Raw genomic sequence first — 18,122 nt, 5'->3', positions numbered from 1 at the left:
AAGACTGACGCCCTAAAATCTTAAGAGAATTTCCCCTTCCAATCTAGGGGGAAAACTTTTTTTTTTTTTTTTTTTTGGCAAAAGTTAAACCCACACAAATTCCTCATGGCAATGGGACGAGGAAGTGAAACTGGGTGAACTGTACATCCTGATCCATCATCAACCGCTGTCCAGAAGCACAGTATTGTGTTCAGGGGCATTGGCAAAGGGGCAGGAGGGGGAAGCAAGTGTCCAGCTGGCCAGGGCAAGGATGCATGGCAGGATAAGGGACATGGCCCAGAACACCAGGACCAAAATTGAACAAGAGAGGAAGTGAGACAGATGTTAGTCTAGATGTCTGCACGGTCAAATTCCTCAAAGCACAGACGTGCCGTCAATGCCCGTGTGTTTCTCCGGAACAAAACTCATGCACGTGAGATGTACTGTGCTATTTCCTTTTCTGTCAAGCACAGCCTTTCCCCAGCAAGATGCCACAGAAAGGAAAGACATGACCCATTTGAGAAGTTTATGTTCCATTAGGACCGGGACACTTAGGGTAGCTGAAACTCATTGATGGGAGCTGCTGGGGAGGTGTGGGGGTTACCCAGATAAACTGAACGCTCCCCTCTGAGAGTCAGTAAAATGTCTGACTTAGAAAAAAGAATCTCAGCAGGTGTGATTCAGGGCCAAGTTTTGCCATGGAGATAGGGATTATTTTTCAACAATGTATCATCAGCCAGCCTAACACTGACTGTGTTTCATAGATTCATTCCAAGAGAGACCTGGGCAAGGGGACCCACTTACTTAGTCCCAGTTGGGCTAGTTCTTCAAGTTGAGCCTCCGTCTTGGCTGTTGAAATGGCGTAAGGCAACTTCAAGGTGAACGGCAAAACGTCCCTGGTTTTTCAAAAAGAGAGTATTTGTAATTACATGTCTGCTTTCTATCTCTAGCATTTCCATCCTAGAGATGTTTTGGCTTAGACTGAAACGTCCTAAGTAGACGCTACATCATACCTCATACCTAACCAGAACTTGTCTTTACTGGTGACAGGACTGCAAGATGACTATTCTTTCCTGTAGTAACACAGTCAGGACAGGCTGAGAGATAAGGCTGCCTGGTTTCAGTATCTGTAGCGAGGACCAAATTTCCTTCCTGGGTGGCTGAAATGTATCTAGTGTTAATATCAGAATCGCTACACTGGTGGATCTTACATACATACATGTAAAACATTATACACTAACTTGTTACATGTTCTGAATACTGGGCCCCAATTCATCGGGCAGGAATGTGTCATCCTAAACCATGATTTATTATTCCAAGTCCTTACACAGGGCAGGTTTTCAACCACCATTGGTTGGTTTTACTTTGACATCTTCTAGCTAGAGTCCATGCAACCTGCTTTCTGTGCTGAAGACAAAACTTCCACTTGTGTTTTAAGGTTAGTGCTTCCCTATCTGTAACATGCACACGTGAATCCCTCGGAGTCTCGTTTGACTGCACACTCTGATTCAGGAGGTCTGGGTGAGGCCAGAAGTTCGGCATTTCCGCCATGCTCCCAGGCAATGTTGCTGCTGCTGCCCCTGCACCAAGCGTTGAGTAGGGAAGCAAATCTAAAGGACTTCATGGAACAACCCTGCCCTCAAGCAGCACGGCACCATGTGTAGACCAGGCATTCAACATCACAGACTAACAGGCCCAACAGGAAGGAGCTGAAAGAACTTTCCAGGCCCTGGGAGAGGGTCTGGCATGCATGAAGAATAGCAAGGAGGCCATGATGCCTAGGGTGGAGTAAGTGAGGGACAAAACCTGGAGTTTCTGCCTGTATTTTGTCTACTCAAGATGTTGTGAAAATCTCCATTGAAGAGAATAACTATCCCAAACAACAAGTTGTTTACCGTCAGATTAGGCAACATTCTAACTGAATCAGATTAAATCTGGATGACTTGAGAATTTTGGAAACCCCTGAAGCTGTTGACAATGAATAACAAATTAGTAAGGTTAATGAAAAGAGCAAAATATGAATAGAATGTGATTCTTGGCATGGGGTGCAATATACTGCTCACATAAATACGAGTAATTGGCAGTCAGGAGGCTGCTCTTTCCCGAGGTGTCAAGGATGGGTCACTCCCTGCTTCCAAGGACCCTACCGTCTGCCTCCAAATGTTGCAAGTACCTTCTTCTACTTGTTCACTTGCATCTGTCGTGGATGAAGCAGGCAGAGCCTCAGGGGATGGCAGTGTTTGTTATAGCTGCTGCCTGACCCCGGAGAGGTGATGACTCAGATTATAATCTTAAATGAAGATTAATGGGAAGCAGAATTTTGTAATGTCAAAGCAGCATATAAATATATGTTTCTACGGCTATACAAACTTATTAAAATCTTCTTTCTTGAGACAATTTGGGGAAAGACACATATGACGAAACCAACCTATGTTTACCTTAAGCATTTCACCTTACCCAATCCAGTACCTGGAGCCTAAACATCACATGGCTGGTTTTGGTTTTTCTTAATGGCATCTATGACAGGAAGCCACACCTGTCATTGCCTAATGGGTAGTCTTAGACTTTGATCTCCTGGAAAATTAGAGCCCTCTTCCACTGCACCAGCTAAGGGTATAACATAGCATCTCACCACCATCCCCCCTCCCCACAGGGTCACTTCCCTCTCATTAAGGAAAGGAACCCTAATTCTAAAACTTGTAAAACAGAGAAAATAAAGCCATCTTAGGTATAAATGTTTCACCCAAGAGTTTTAGTACACACGTAATCTACTTTTGACTCTTGCTCTATATGTTGTATTTCTAAACGGCAGGAGACTAACTTTATTGAGCACCTCCAGTGCACCAAGCACTGTAACTCATGTGGGACCCACACAGGCCATTGGAAGAAGCTCTGATATCCCCCATTCCATGGATCAGGAGCACAGGAGAGCACAGAGGGGGAGGTCCCTGCACCCACTCACAGAGCTAATGTGGAATTAAGCAACCCGGGTGCACTGGATCCCAAAGTCTGTGGAGCTGTGCCATACAGTGGCAAAATGTGGGCTCTAGCATCAAGGCAGGCCTGGGTTCAAATCCAATATTTGCTACATATTTATTGAATGACTGATTGTAGACAAGTATCTCACTCTCTGAGCCATGGTGTCTTCATGATCCTAATTTCAGTGTTCCCATGAGGATTAGAAATAATGTATATATGGTCCCTAGCACAGATATAGAAAGCCCCTGAAATTATAATTGTACTTAATAAGTAATAATTAATAATTATTATTTCCTCTAGCTCTTTGCTACTCAAAATGCAGTTGTAGGACCAGCAGCATTGGTCTCACCACCTAGAGACAGTTGGAAACACAGACCATCAGGTGCTGCCCCAGACCCCCCAAATCAGAGTCTGCATTCTAATAAGATTCCAGGTGATTCCAGTGTGCATGAAAGTTTACAAGGAAGTGCTCTCCACGACACTGATTATGACAAACTGACAGGGGGCTACTAGACATTGGTGACCAAGGTTTGCTCTCATTTATATCCGCAGCTCTAGTCTTCAGTGTGTCCCTCTGATGTGGCAAACCACATGCTGATTGATTCATGAATTCTCTAGTCTAGTGCACCTGTGCAGATGCATTCTGGGTGAATACCAGGGCTGACAATCCAACCACTTTCTCTACATGAATATACTCATGTACTAATAACCAACTAGAACATTTCAAAAACATTTGGTTAAGACTGGGTCAAATCAATTACTGATTACTAAGAACATTGACTTGGGTAAACCGAGTAACATAGAACATTAAAAGAGAAACAGAAACACCAAGAACCTTTGCATTTTGAGGGAAAAAAATAGAGAAATGAATCTCAGGTCACCCTGATCATAAAATGTCAATGTTGGGATTTTTCCATAAGCACCTTATATCGGTATCATGCTTTGTAGATTAAAGAAGGTTTTCATGTGCTTTATCTCCTTCAACCATCAAATGGCCCTGGACAGCAGGTACTCCAGCCTATTATGAACACTGAGAAGAGAGATGGTATCTTTTGTGTGCCGATGCCAAATACTGTTTTATAGGTGTAATGATCTTTCATGACAGGAAAATCAACAAGCTAACTATGAAGAGTAAGCATTGGCCAACTTCACCTCTGACTAACATGTTAGTGTTGAAATTCACTTTCGGGAACTAGATGGCCTCAAACCAGTTCAGGTGTGGGTCCCTGGGGAAGGTGGGGACATCTGCACCGTCCTCTTCTTTTCTTTGGGCAGCAGATCTCCATCCTTGCACAGGCCAAGGGCTGTTGGTGGTGTCCCCTCATAGAGCTGTGTCCAATTCTAGATGAAATCCCCTGGTTTCTTCCTCCTGGTAATCAACCCCTGAAAGTGCTTCCCCACCTCAGGCCATTAATTATGTGGTGTTGCCAACCTGGTGACTTCTAGGGGTCAATAGCTCAGTGCCATCCCCCGCGAGGGTCTAGTCCAACAGATACAATAAATGTCTCACGTGAGAAATAACTTTACCCTTAAATTAACATAAAGGAAATGAACCCCAAATAAGCCTCTCAGTCTCAAAGTGTGATGGCTCTAAGACATGATCTTTGGAAACAACCTAGTCATGCATGCCTGTCTGTGCTCTATTGGCTGCAACAGACATACAGAGAAGGCATAGAGGCCAACTGAGTTCCACTGCCTACATGGGGGCAGTGTCAATCTCTGCAGATGAAGAGTATGGATTCTTAATCACCAAAAGAATACTCAATTTGAGGACACCTGGTTGGCTCAGTCAGTTAAGTGTTGGACTCTTGATTTCAGCTCAGGTCATGATCTCACAGTCCGTAAGTGTCCATGCTGACAGCAAAGAGCCTGCTTAGCATTCTCTCTCTCCCCCTCTCTCTGCCCCTCCCCCATTCATGTGTGCATGCATATACCCTCTCTCAAAATTAAATAAATAACCATTAAAAAGAAAAGAATAGTCAGTTTGAAAAACTATTATGGCTAGGAAGAAAAAAGAGAGAAAGACTTCAACAACTCACACACTCCCCACACTTATTAACATGGTGATTTTTGGCTTAATTACTTGTAGTCTAACACAGTTGCTTTAGTTATGAAAAGGACATGAGCACCAAATGGGCCTGTAGGACAGTGATGCAAGGTTTATGAGCTGGTTTAAGGAGCCCGTATTTCTAGAATGAACTACATCCCTTGAGGGTTTTCAGAAACAGTATCAGGGACATTTATTTATTTTTATTTTTTTCAGAGAGAGAGAGAGAGAGAAGAGGGCACGAGTGGAGACAGACAGAGAGAATCCCATGAGGGGCAGAGTCAGGGTGGGGGGAGGGAGAGAAAGACAGAGAGAAGCAGGGTTCACCTGATGCAGGGCTCGTGCTCACCCGATGCAGGACTGGAACTCATGAACTGTGAGCTCATGACCTGAGCCAAAGATGTTTAACTGACTGAACCACCCAGGCACCACACATTATCAGGGACCAGGTTTGCACCATGGGTCCCTTTCTGTGTGTGCATGTTTGCATGTATGTACATGTATGTGTATGTGTGTTTGTTTCCCCTGCTTGCTGGGTCGAGGTGAAACGAACCATAGGGACAGTTTGAAGACACAGACATATTAATTTGGAGGGACTGGCGTAGTTATTTTGATCAGTAACTAATCCTTCCAGGGACATCTAGTCAGCGGCAAGCCTCCCAGACCCCTCCACCCTGCTTTAATCTAGAAACCCCAGGGCTGTTTATATTTCACACACCAAGCAGGCACTTGAACTCCTAAGAGGAAAGGAGGCCTTACCTGCTGATGCAGTAGAAAGCAATGAGCCGGAATAAATCTGCAAAACTGATTCCTGAGCCTTCCAGGGAAAAGGCTGGAAAAGAGAGAGTTTGGAAACCAGCTGAGTGTCCTGGAGCACTGTTCTGGGAAAGGAAAGGCCCTCTGGTGTTATCTGCTGCGTGCATAGGACCATCTCTGAGCTCTCAAACCATCTACTGTGTGGCTTATCAGATCCAGCTGTGAGGAGGATGTGTGTCAGCCAGAAACAGGCCAGTAGAGTCCACGGCCTAGAAGTTCAGCCCCTGACTCACGGGGAGCACGTGCTCCAGTGCTTGGTAAACAGACCGGCACAGGCTCAAAGTGTACAACTATCTTTTTTCTTTTTTAAATTCAAACACAAAGTTGGTCAGCAGGCAGGGGCCAGTGAGGCTGGAGGGAGAGGCCATTGGCACACAACAGAGCTTGGTAAACACCCAAGCCCCCACCACCCTTGACCTTCCTAGGTTGGCCCTCCTGGGACACACTCCTCTTTGCCAAAACAGGCCATCTCTGGTTAAGACACAAGGCAGCTTGGAGGCAAACAGAAGGTTCCAGTAAATTAGTTTTTAAATTCAATGTGAAAGTTTCAAAAACTCACTTACTTAGAACGCCCCCACCCACTACCACTGTCACCACCAAGGGCACAAGCCTCCTAGGGAAGATGTTCTGGCAAGATGGTGTACCATATTGCACATCTTCCAAATGGCAGGGCAGTGAGTGGATAACTTCAAATACTTGTGTATTTGCCAACCACTCCTCATGCCAGGCTGGCTGAAATGCCATTCAGACAGTCTTTCAGAAATATTCCAAACATCCTCAGCTTTGTGAAGATTTCCTCATTTCCTCAATCAGATGAGTTTTTCTCCCAATTGTCACACTTCATGTCCTCATTTATGTTGCTTGCTATTTGCTTATGTTGTATTATTTTGATTGTTTAGTATTTCTACAGCACCCCCAAAATATACCTATGCCTCTACACACATACCATGACATAGACAGAAACAAAAAAATACACACATGTGCACCACAATTTAGCAAGTTAAGTAGGAAGAAACCGATTTGGGGTAGGTTAACTTCTCTGAGCCTTGGTTTTCTCCTCTGTACAGTGGACAATAATAGTACTTTCCCTGTCTCCCCAAAGGGTAGGAGTGGAAAGGGAAATTTAAAAAAATGGAGTAATTTGGGGCGCCTGGTGGCGCAGTCGGTTAAGCGTCCGACTTCAGCCAGGTCACGATCTCGCGGTCCGTGAGTTCGAGCCCCGCGTCAGGCTCTGGGCTGATGGCTCGGAGCCTGGAGCCTGTTTCCGATTCTGTGTCTCCCTCTCTCTCTGCCCCTCCCCCGTTCATGCTCTGTCTCTCTCTGTCCCATAAATAAATAAAAAAACGTTGAAAAAAAAAATTAAAAAAAAAATGGAGTAATTCATGTGAAAGCAGTCTACACAAATATGAGCTGGTATTTGTTATTAAACCATATTGTCCAGATGTTATGACAAAATATCTATGTTTTCAGAGCAAGTCCTTCCTTTCTCAATCAACCTCCATTCATAGAGAAGCAAGGCCCTGGCCAGGAAGGGGCCATCATGGTGAGACCAAGACCTGTGGTAATTAGTTACAGTCAGGTTAATGCTTTGCTCCGACTAGCTCTTTCAACCACTTTAAGTCCCCCAGATAGGAATAGGGAATTGATCCGAGTCTTGACACAGTAGAGAAGAAAAATCTTCAGCCAGGAGGAATCTAAGATGAACACCCAGAAAGTGGGAAAGTACAAACATTAACTGTACTTACTGTAGGGGAGCAAAGAAGGGGCTTCCAGGCTAACTTATCATGCTTCACTTTGGATATTAGACGGGATTTAAAAACCAGTTAGATCTGGGGCGCCTGAGTGGCTCAGTTGGTTAAGCGTTTGACCCTTGGTTTCTGCTCAGGTCATGATTTCACGGTTCATGAGTTTGAGCCCTGTATTGGGATGTGTGCTGACAGTGCAGAGCCTACTTGGAATTCTCCCTCTCTCTGCCCCTATCTCGCTTGCACACACACACTCTCTCTCTCTCTCTCAAAATAAATAAACTTAAAAAAAATTTAAAGGGCCCCTGGGTGGCTCAGTTGGTTAAGTGTCCAACTTTGGCTCAGGTCATGATCTCCTGGTTTGTGGGTTTGAGCCCCGCGTCAGGCTCTGTGCTGACAGCTTAGAGCCTGGAGCCTGCTTCAGATTCTGTGTCTCCCTCTCTTTCTGCCCCTCCCCTGCTCACGCTTTGTCTCTCTCTCAAAAAAAATTAATAAACATTAAAAAAGATTTTTTTTAATTAAAAAAAACCAGATCTATCACTTGTTGGCAAGCTGACTTTCAAAACCCACCTCAGCATGGCATATCTTTACTTAATATTTAATCGTCTTTAAAATGGAGGGCTTGGGGCGCCTGGGTGGCGCAGTCGGTTAAGCGTCCGACTTCGGCCAGGTCACGATCTCGCGGTCCCTGAGTTCGAGCCCCGCGTCGGGCTCTGGGCTGATGGCTCAGAGCCTGGAGCCTGTTTCCGATTCTGTGTCTCCCTCCCTCTCTGCCCCTCCCCCATTCATGCTCTGTCTCTCTCTGTCCCCAAAATAAATAAGTGTTGAAAAAAAAAATTTTTTTTTAAATAAATAAATAAAATGGAGGGCTTGAGGGGCGCCTGGGTGGCGCAGTCGGTTAAGCGTCCGACTTCAGCCAGGTCACGATCTCGCGGTCCCTGAGTTCGAGCCCTGCGTCGGGCTCTGGGCTGATGGCTCAGAGCCTGGACCCTGTTTCTGATTCTGTGTCTCCCTCTCTCTCTGCCCCTCCCCGTTCATGCTCTGTCTCTCTCTGTCCCAAAAAAATAAATAAAACGTTAAAAAAAAATTTAAATGGAGGGCTTGAAATCTATCTTGTGATTACCTCCTAATGCAAATAAACTGGTATGAACTATGCACAGGTCACTGACTGTGGAAGTCTTTCGTGGCATCAGTGCCCTTGTGAAGCCTGGAGGAAAGACATTACCAGGCCCAGGTTTACAGAAGAACCTGAGGTTGACCACAAAGAGGCTGACAGGTTTCACTTCTGCTAGAAATGTGTCCTCTAGACTTCCATTAAGGCCATTTGGCTCAGTGAGACTATGAACTCCAGGTTGAGTATAATCCCTTATTTGCCCTTAAAATGACCTCAGTACCTTTGGTTTTTCAAATGCAGAGACTGAGGCTTGCTTAGGTGTAAATCAAGAAGCAAGCAAAAATCCTAGTCTCAGTCTTAACGTTTATTTATTTTTGAGAGAGAGACAGAAAATGAGTGGGAGAGGGACAGAGAGAGAGAGACACACACAGAATCTGATGCAGGCTTCAGAGCCTGAGCTGACAGCACAGAGCCCGAAGCAGGGCTTGAACCCATGAGCCGTGAGATCATGACCTGAGCCGAAGTCAGGAGACTTAACCAACTGAGCCACCCAGGCACCACCACCCCGTCACCCCCAAACCAGTTTCAGTCTAACTATTGAGAGAGTCAACAGGCTTCCAAACTTATTTCTCCTGGCCTTCACTCCTCAACTTGCTAACCTGTGATTTCAGTGAAACCTTCCCCTTTGGAGCACAGATTCACTATGGATCCTTCCTTGGAAGTTGGCAATACATCAGCATTGTGTGTTCCCTTTTATATTTAAAATGTGTCCAGGGGCACCTGGGTGGCTCAGTTGGTTAAGTGTCTGACTTCAGCTCAGGTCATGATCTCACAGTTTATGGGTTCAAGCCCTGTGTCAGGCTCTGTGCCGACAGTGTGAAGCCTGCTTGGAATTCTCTCTTTCTCCCTCTGTCTCTCTGCCACTACCCACCCCCTCCCGACTTGTGCTTTCTCTCTTTCTCAGGATTAAATAAATAAATAAATAAATAAATAAATAAATAAATAAATTGAAACGTGTCTTCCCAAGACTTCACATTTTCAATGATTGCAGAATAGCAAAAAGAAAACCAATTCTATTGAACACCACTCTCCCTTCAAAACTTCTGCCAGTTGATTTTTTCGGAGGGCTGGATTCTGCCTCTGATTAGCTGCATTTCATAGACGACTGAACAGTGATCAACTGGAGGGAACACATCCACTCAAGGATTATTCACAAGATGTGCAGACACGTGCTGTAGCATGAGAACCCATAAAAAGGCCAAATCGCTGCAGCCTGTCCTACAGGTTAATCATCAGCAAACCTAGGAATCAAATCCATGCTCTACTTAACTGGAAGGGGGCCAAGAAAGACAACCTGCCATATGCCAACCAGTAGGCTGCATAATTTGTACATAGGTTGTTTAATTAAACTGTTAATAGCTCTCTGATGTTATGATCACCCCAATATACTGATAAGAAAACCAAGGCTCCTAAGGTAGGCTACCTGCCCAGTCATCGAGTGAGTAAGTAACAGCACCAGGATGCAGACTCATGTCTGTCTGTCTCAAAGGGTAATCTCCTTCCACTTCCACTTGTTGGGGAGACCTGAGGCCCTCCCATCAACCAGGACTTAGCCATCAGGTGACTACTCACTGTATGTGCTTTCCTTTATGGCAAATTCCTTGAGTGGGGCTCCAAATTCACAGGGCAGGCGAAGTGAGAGGACTTTCTTCTGCATTTTGGTAGATTTACGAACCAGGAAGATCTAGCAGAGGGAAAAGAAATTCAAGCTTAGGAAATATCTGGAAGGTCAGAACCTGGACATATGATTTCCTGCACACCTAATGTCCATGACTAGAATGCCCTTCATAACATAATGAATCATGTCCTGCAAGATTCAACCCAGAACGCTCTACTGACAGCAAAAGGGACTATCAAAGAGCATGCCCCAGATGACTTCCTTTGATAACTGGCTTCAAAAGAATCCTACTTTCCCTTTGACAGAACCTTCTCCATGAGGCTATGAGCCCCCTTGGTCTACAGAAGCATTTTCAGTTTGGTGATTGTTTTATAGCACATGTTAAGTGTTCTCTAGCCCGTGTCTTATTTGGGCATCATGGTTGATGACACCCAGATTCTAAACACAGGTAACATGACTAAACCACAGGTGGTGAACTGGGAGTTCACTGACTAATTTGGCTCGTGGGTGTGTTCGTGATAGAAAATTAAATTTGTTTCTAAGAGTGAAAAAGCAGTTTTGGTTGTTTTTCACATTAAAAACAGAATTTCTAGCTTCTCTTGGAAAACAGGATGATATGGCAAGGCCAGGTATGGTGACAATTGCTGGAGATTAAAACGGCTGCCCCATTAGGGAGCAAGAAGGTGTGCTCGAGCATCACTACAGCCAACACTGGAGCTGCAGGCCTGTTTACTCCTGACTCACCCCATTTTGTGACAGTCTCGCTCCTGGTTCTAATACTGCCTTCGGATGCATGCTTTATTTTATTTATTTATTTTTAATATAATTTATTGTCAAATTGGCTAACATACAATGTGTACAGTGTGCTCTTGGTTTTGGTGGTAGATTCCCGTGATTCATCACTTACATACAACACCCAGTGCTCATCCCAACAAGTGTCCTCCTCAATGCCCATCATCCATTTCCACCCCCCCCCCCCATCAACCCTCAGTTTGTTCTCTGTATTCAAGAGTCTTTTATGGTTTGCCTCCCTCCCTCTCTGTAACTATTTTTTCCCCTTTCCTCCCCCCCCCATGGTTTTCTGTTAAGTTTCTCAAGTTCCATATATGAGTGAAAACATGATATCTGTCTTTCTCTGACTTATTTCACTTAGCATAATACCCGCCAGTTCCATCCACGTTACTGCAAGTGGCATGATTTCGTTCTTTCTGATTGCCAAGTAGTATTCTATTGTGTATATAAGCCACATCTTCTTTATCCATTCATCAGTTGATGGACATTTAGGCTCTTTCCATAATTTGGCCATTGTTGAAACTACTGCTATAAACATTGGGGTACAAGTGCCCCTGTACATCAGCACTGCTCTATCCCTTGCGTAAATTCCTAGCAGTGCTATTGCTGGGTCATAGGGTAGATCTATTTTTGATTTTTTGAAGCACTTCCACACTGTTTTCCAGAGTGGCTGCACCAGTTAGCATTCCCACCAAAAGTTTCAGATGCGTGCTTTAAACCAGCCCAAATCCCAGTGCTGATCTCGGGCCACCATCTTGGCTTCCAACACTGCAGAGGCAAGTACACCATGTACTTCTATGCACTGCACAACTCCAGGGGGCACTGATTACCTAGGCTACAAATCAAATAGTGCTCCCTAGAGCATGCAGTGGGGCAGCCGGCTGAGTTCTGGTTCCCTTCTGTAGTACACGGTACTTCTCCAAGGATTCTATCCTGTCTTATTTCTTTAGCCACTTCTTCCTCTGCATTTGGACACCATGGTCTCTGTTCCCTGACTATTATTATTATTATTATTATTATTATTATTATTTAACCTTATCTTCGCTTCCTTCTGTATATCTAGTCAATAGCTCCTAAGAAACTTTATCTGGGTGGGGGGTGGGGGATGGGGTTGAGAGGGTGGCTATGGGGATTGGGTGTCTTTTAAGGAGGGAGTTGGGAAGACCTTTGAGTTCTCTCTGGTCCCCCAGCACCCATGGGGAGGCAGTCATAGAATAGAATACATGTAATAGTCACTTCTGGGAGTCAATGTTTCTGGGACACCCTAAAACTGAAACAGATATTTCCTAAACATTAGGGGGATTAAAAAAAGCCCAAAGCATGGCTGGGAGGGCGCTGATCATTGGTGGAATCGAAGTATTATTCTCTTGTGCAGCTGGGAATCTCCTTGAGCCTTGGGGTTCAGGGAGAGTACAACCTTATTTCCTGAATGTCTGCAGCTTTAGAGCAGGGGTTGGTAAAGTTGGCCTGTAGACCCAATCTATCCTGCCACCTGTTTTTGTAGATAAAGTTTTATTGAAACAAAATCCCAGTCATTCATTTATATGCTGTCGATGGGCGTGTCTGCACTACAAGGCAGGGGTTGCGAGAGATTGTGAGAGGTTGTGACAGACAGTATGGCCCACAAAGCCAAAAATATTTATACTCTGGCCCTTTACAGAAACTTTGCTAATTTCTATCATAGGAATAAGGGTGGCAGCACCCCAAGGACCCATGCCTCCATGGACAGACTTTCAAATGTCCTTTCCTCTCACACCTGCTTTTCCTTCTCTTCAGCATTCTTGCTCCTGGTGCACTGTGGCCTCTCCTAATCTGTGTTTCTCCTGTCCTCAGCCTGTCATCAGCCTGCCCCATCTCATCAGGCAGGTCCTGTCCAGGGATCAAGTAGGTGGACAGATAGAACATCCTGCCTGACTTGTTCCCCACAAAGTCTCAGCAGGAATGGACGTGCCCAACACTGGGAGGGAAGCTGGGCAGAGTAGGGAATTATTGCCTAACAACAGGGCAACCTCCCTCTCCAGAATTTCTGTGCAGAAATGCAGGAGCAGACAACTCAACCTCCAAAAGAGGGGGCCCCACAGACGTAGGTCTGATCATACAGACCCAGATTACAGGCAACAACCTGGTGTGCTGGCCAAGGAATTTTCCACAAAGATGATCAACTATTGCGCCTAGTCACCCTGAGCATGTTCCAACAGTCCCGTCTGTTTCTGTCTGTTGAAACAAAGACTCACTTAGAGGTCAAAAAATGGTAACAGACAGGCTCTTGCTGATAGGAAACTCAAAAGTTTGTTTCTGTGCTCAATTGCTACAATATTGTCAACCAACTACCATGGAGTTTCTTTTTCTTTCTTCTCCATATATTTCTTAGTTTCTATCTCTTGTCATGAGTTGTTCCAAGTCTTACTTTATCTGTGACTTATTGTATTTACCCTTTTTTGGGAAGTAGACATTGTACACAGGTGACCTCCAATATAATCTCTGTGATGGTGGAAACATCCTATATTCTGCACCATCCTATATGGTAGCCTCCAGCCATCTGTGGCTAGTGAGCACTTAAAAGGTGGCTAGTGCAACTAAGCAACTGAATTTTTAAATTTAATTTAATTTTATTAATGTAAAGTTAAACAGCCACACAGGGCAAGTGGCAACCACATTGAACAGCACCAGATACACCAATCACCAAGTGACATTTTGGGGGGAACCACTATAGAGTCATGGAGTGGTCTTGATTAAGAGATTGGTATTGGGTAGGAAGTAGCAGAAGAAACATAATTGGACAGTGAGCCCCATGAGAAGCCACTGAGGAAGCCCAAAGAGAAAGAGAATTACACATCAGCAGCCAGAGTAGGCAAGTCTACGGACACAGAACTCTTGAACTTTGGGTCCCAAGTTGGATGGCTAGGTCCTGGCAGGGTTCCCAGGCTCAGAATGAAAACAGCAGGGGCAACTGAAGACCCTATAACCAGGCTCATTCTCAGTGTTGAGGCCCAAGAAGTCAGCCCAGATGCCCTGTTATCCTGCTGAGTCCTAGACCTCCCTGGGTAACTGAGCTGATGAAGACAGAAAGACAAACCATGAAGGGGCTCTTTTCCTTGGAGCTGCCTCCATACTTTCCACAATCTCCTTGCATTGCAACCCAGGTATGCACCAGACACCATGCTCCATAAAGCCTGGGAAAGAACTTTCTGGAACTCCAAGTCTTTCTCTTTAAGAAAGCAGCAGCCCTCCTTGTCTCAAACTGTTTCCTTGAGATTCTGAGTCTTACCCCTGGAGGTTGGGACCGAAGGACTTCGGCTGCCCCCTCCTCACTCAGACTCAGCTGCAGCCATATTGGGTGGGTGTGGAGAAGCCGGTCCAAAATGCTGAGTCTGTTGGAGAGGCTGTCATAGCCAGAGTCCCAGGGACAAGTCTTCACATCCTTTTCTTCAGAATAGCCATCGTCCTTGTGTCTTACCATGCTAGGAGAAAGAGAATTGGCAGGTGTCAAATGGCTGCTGCCCTGTCTCTCTGCCAAGGAGACCATTGTGCAGTCTCTAGGCTATGCCTGTCGCAGCACATACCGCATCTTTTCATCTCCACCTCACGTGTCTTCCTTCCAGCCTGAAAGCTTTCTGAGGGCAGATGCCATATTAGCTTTCACTCTGTATCTACAGTATTAAACAGAATACTCAACAGATCCAACAGACCTTCTATTTCTAACACAGTTTTCAAAAGCTTCTAAACATCCTGAATGCTGTTGGGTCTGTCTTCTGGCATAAACCATTTCACAATTTGAGCACAGAACCCTCAATGCTAAATTTCATATGGTAGCATGAGGTCCTAAAGCCCCAAAAGATTTATCATAAGCACAAGCATGACATGCTCTAAAAGCACAGACAAAAATGGGGTGCCTGGGCAGCTCAGTTGATTAAGCATCCAACTTTGGTTCAGATCATGATCTCATGGTTTGTGAGTTTGAGTCCCTCATTGGGCTCTGTGCTGACACCTTGGAGCCTGGAGCCTGCTTTGAATTCTGTGTCTCCCTCTCTCTCTGCCCCTCCCCTGTTTGTGTGCTCTCTCTCTCTCTCTCTCAAAAATAAACATTAAAAAAATGTAAAAGGAAAGATAAAACATTCACACTCACTCATGCACACTCATTTTCCACCCGAATGAATTGGATTTCATTTCTTTTCACACATCTAGGCATTTTTATTACTAATATTATTTGTAATAAAACTTCATAGTTGACGAATGCTGTGCTATTCATAAAATTATTCATACTAACATTATTCATAATTGCCATAAAGTGGAAATGGACCAAATTTCCATCAACTAATGAATGGAGAAATAAAATGTGGTATATCCATACAATGGAACTTCATTCAGCCATAATATTCATTCTTTTTTATGAATGGAGTACTGATCCGCGCTCCAAAATGGAATGAACTGTGAAGACTTCATGCTAAGTGAAAGAAGCTAGACACAAATACGGTATGATTCCATTTATACAAAATATCTAGACTAGACAAAAATAGAGAAACGGAAAGATTATTGTTGCCTGGGATTGGGGGCAGGGATGGGATGGGTAGTGATTGCTAATAGGTATGGAGTTTCTTTTTGAAGTAAAGAAAATGTTCTGGACCAAGATGTATGGATGGCTGTACAACTTTGTGAATATGCTGAAAACCACTGAATTATACACTTTAAAGTATGATATGTGAATGAAATCTCAATAAAAAGATGTCATATTGATTTCCATAGTTGCCTTGAGCCCCAACACTAATCCTGTGACTGAGTGTTTAATCCCCATGTTATGAATGAGAAAACAGAGGCCCATCCAAGAAAGTATTGGGCTGTCCAGAGTTATAAACTGCCATGAAATGGCAGAGCCAGAAATTCAAGAGGTCTGGTGTTCCTCCAACTTTGCAGGTAACAAGTAAGATCATGAACACAGGAGAGCTTTATCTATGTGGTTTCTACTGTCTGCCATCCCTTTATAAAAATTCTCTCATTTCCTGTAAAACAGCCCCAAAAGGCAGGTACCAGGGATCCAGTGTTTTTAAATAAAGGGGACAGGGAAGCCCAGACAGCTTGAGTAAGTTGTACAAGGCAAGGATATGCCTCTGAGAGTGAGAAGGTAGAAATTCCAATCCAAGGGTGCTTGGCTCTGGGCTCTCTTTCCCTCTATCACGCCCTGCCTCTCAATGAGCTGGTCATCAACACCAGTCTAGGAGTGGCCAGTGGAAAATATCAGAGCTGATCACTCACATTTGAAGGGACAAATTCAGGTTGGGGTTCAAATGGTCTTCAAACATCTAAACCCCAAGAAACCTAAATGTCTGGCCTGAATGAAGTCTTCAACATTGCGAATGATGGAGATAAAGCCACATTGTAGGCAAGAGTGAAAAAATGTTTTAAAAAATGTGCTTTTTTGGGCATACCACTCCTAAGAGGCAGGATTGAATATAGAAGAAGCCAACCTAAGGCAATCATTTTGGGGTGAGCAGGCTCAGTAACATACCCACAAGGACAGAGTGTGGACTGGCCAGAGACTGCCATCCTAATGTCTTCTCTGCACATTCTTGACTTTGGACAGATCTAAAGAATATCATACTTCCATTCAAGATTTACATTTTGTTTCCCCAGAAAGTTTTCCTATACCTTTGCTACAACTTTCCAGATGGGAGAGTATGGGCCAAAAAAGAGCAATTTCCCATTCTGCAAATGCCATTTCAGGGCCTCCAGGTATTTTGAAGTGAATCTTTGCAGCTATAAGAACACCCTCTTCAAAATGAAGCTGGTGTTAAAATTCCTTTCACATGAGGTAAATGAGGCCACTTTAGAGCAGAGATTCTCAACGCTGGCTGACTATTAAAATTGCCTGGGGAGCTTCAACATGTTTTGATGGCCAGACTGCACCCCAGATCAAATAAATCAGACCTTTTGGGGTGGGACCCAGGAATCACAATTTAAAAAATTTCCCCAGGCAAACCCAACTTGCAGGCAAGTTTACAACCACAGCATTGGATTGGCACTGGAGCCTAAGAGAGAAATCTCCTAGGGTTTGTAAAGCTACAGATTCCTGGTTCCAGCCCCAGAGGGTCTGATTCTGTAGCTTGGGGGCTGGAGCTCTGCATTTCTTTTTTTTTATTTTTTTTTTATTTTTATTTTTATTTTTTTTCCAACGTTTATTTATTTTTGGGACAGAGAGAGACAGAGCATGAACGGGCGAGGGGCAGAGAGAGATGGAGACACAGAATCGGAAACAGGCTCCAGGCTCTGAGCCATCAGCCCAGAGCCCGACGCGGGGCTCGAACTCACGGACCGCGAGATCGTGACCTGGCTGAAGTCGGACGCTTAACTGACTGCGCCACCCAGGCGCCCCTGGAGCTCTGCATTTCTAACAAGTTCCAGGAGACACTGATGCTGCAGTCTGAGGAATACTTGCTTGAGACCTAAGAGCAAAATGTGCACTTGAACCCAGATCCAATTAGGTGGGGTGGGTTTTTGGGGGAGGGGGGACTGGGGTTTGGAGGAGGGTGGTAACATGCCACTGAAAGAATTCTCCAAACCCAAATAAACCCTACATCCCTGCCATCTCGGGTTGGCAATATTTTACCAAGAGCAAATTTCTACAGTCTCTAGCACGGCAATCCTAACGCTCACATGTGCTGTGAGTAAATATGTTGGTGCTTCTATCTTCCTTAGAAGGGCACATCCTGTGATACCTCAGCTGTTCAATAAGCTAAAGAGACTTTTTTTTTTTTAATTTTTTTTTCTACGTTTTTATTTATTTTTGGGACAGAGAGAGACAGAGCATGAACGGGGGAGGGGCAGAGAGAGAGGGAGACACAGAATCGGAAACAGGCTCCAGGCTCCGAGCCATCAGCCCAGAGCCTGACGCGGGGCTCGAACTCACGGACCGCGAGATCGTGACCTGGCTGAAGTCGGACGCTCAACTGACTGCGCCACCCAGGCGCCCCTAAAGAG

At 44.7% G+C, this 18,122-nt stretch overlaps 1 protein-coding gene across 9 annotated transcripts in view; it reads right to left on the bottom strand.

Moving 5' to 3' along the window:
* The window catches only part of RIN2 (Ras and Rab interactor 2), a 237,114-nt gene that overhangs the window by 30,815 nt on the left and 188,177 nt on the right, over positions 1-18,122 (bottom strand). For 8 of the 9 annotated variants that reach the window (XM_040447828.1, XM_040447829.1, XM_040447830.1 and 5 more), the window contains 4 exons: positions 14,419-14,611; positions 10,313-10,424; positions 5,765-5,837; positions 784-875 (listed from right to left, as the gene is read on the bottom strand). In XM_040447828.1, coding sequence (XP_040303762.1) covers positions 784-875; positions 5,765-5,837; positions 10,313-10,424; positions 14,419-14,611 — 470 coding nt within the window. The remainder of the gene's footprint in view (positions 1-783; positions 876-5,764; positions 5,838-10,312; positions 10,425-14,418; positions 14,612-18,122) is intronic. The other variant, XM_040447836.1, reaches the window with a different exon arrangement.

Source organism: Herpailurus yagouaroundi, unplaced genomic scaffold, assembly GCF_014898765.1.
Source record: "Herpailurus yagouaroundi ecotype Mexico unplaced genomic scaffold, PumYag 196, whole genome shotgun sequence".
In the NCBI taxonomy this organism is placed as follows: domain Eukaryota; kingdom Metazoa; phylum Chordata; class Mammalia; order Carnivora; family Felidae; genus Herpailurus; species Herpailurus yagouaroundi.
The sequence above is the reverse complement of the archived record's forward strand: the minus strand, read 5'-3'. Positions and strand labels throughout refer to the sequence as shown.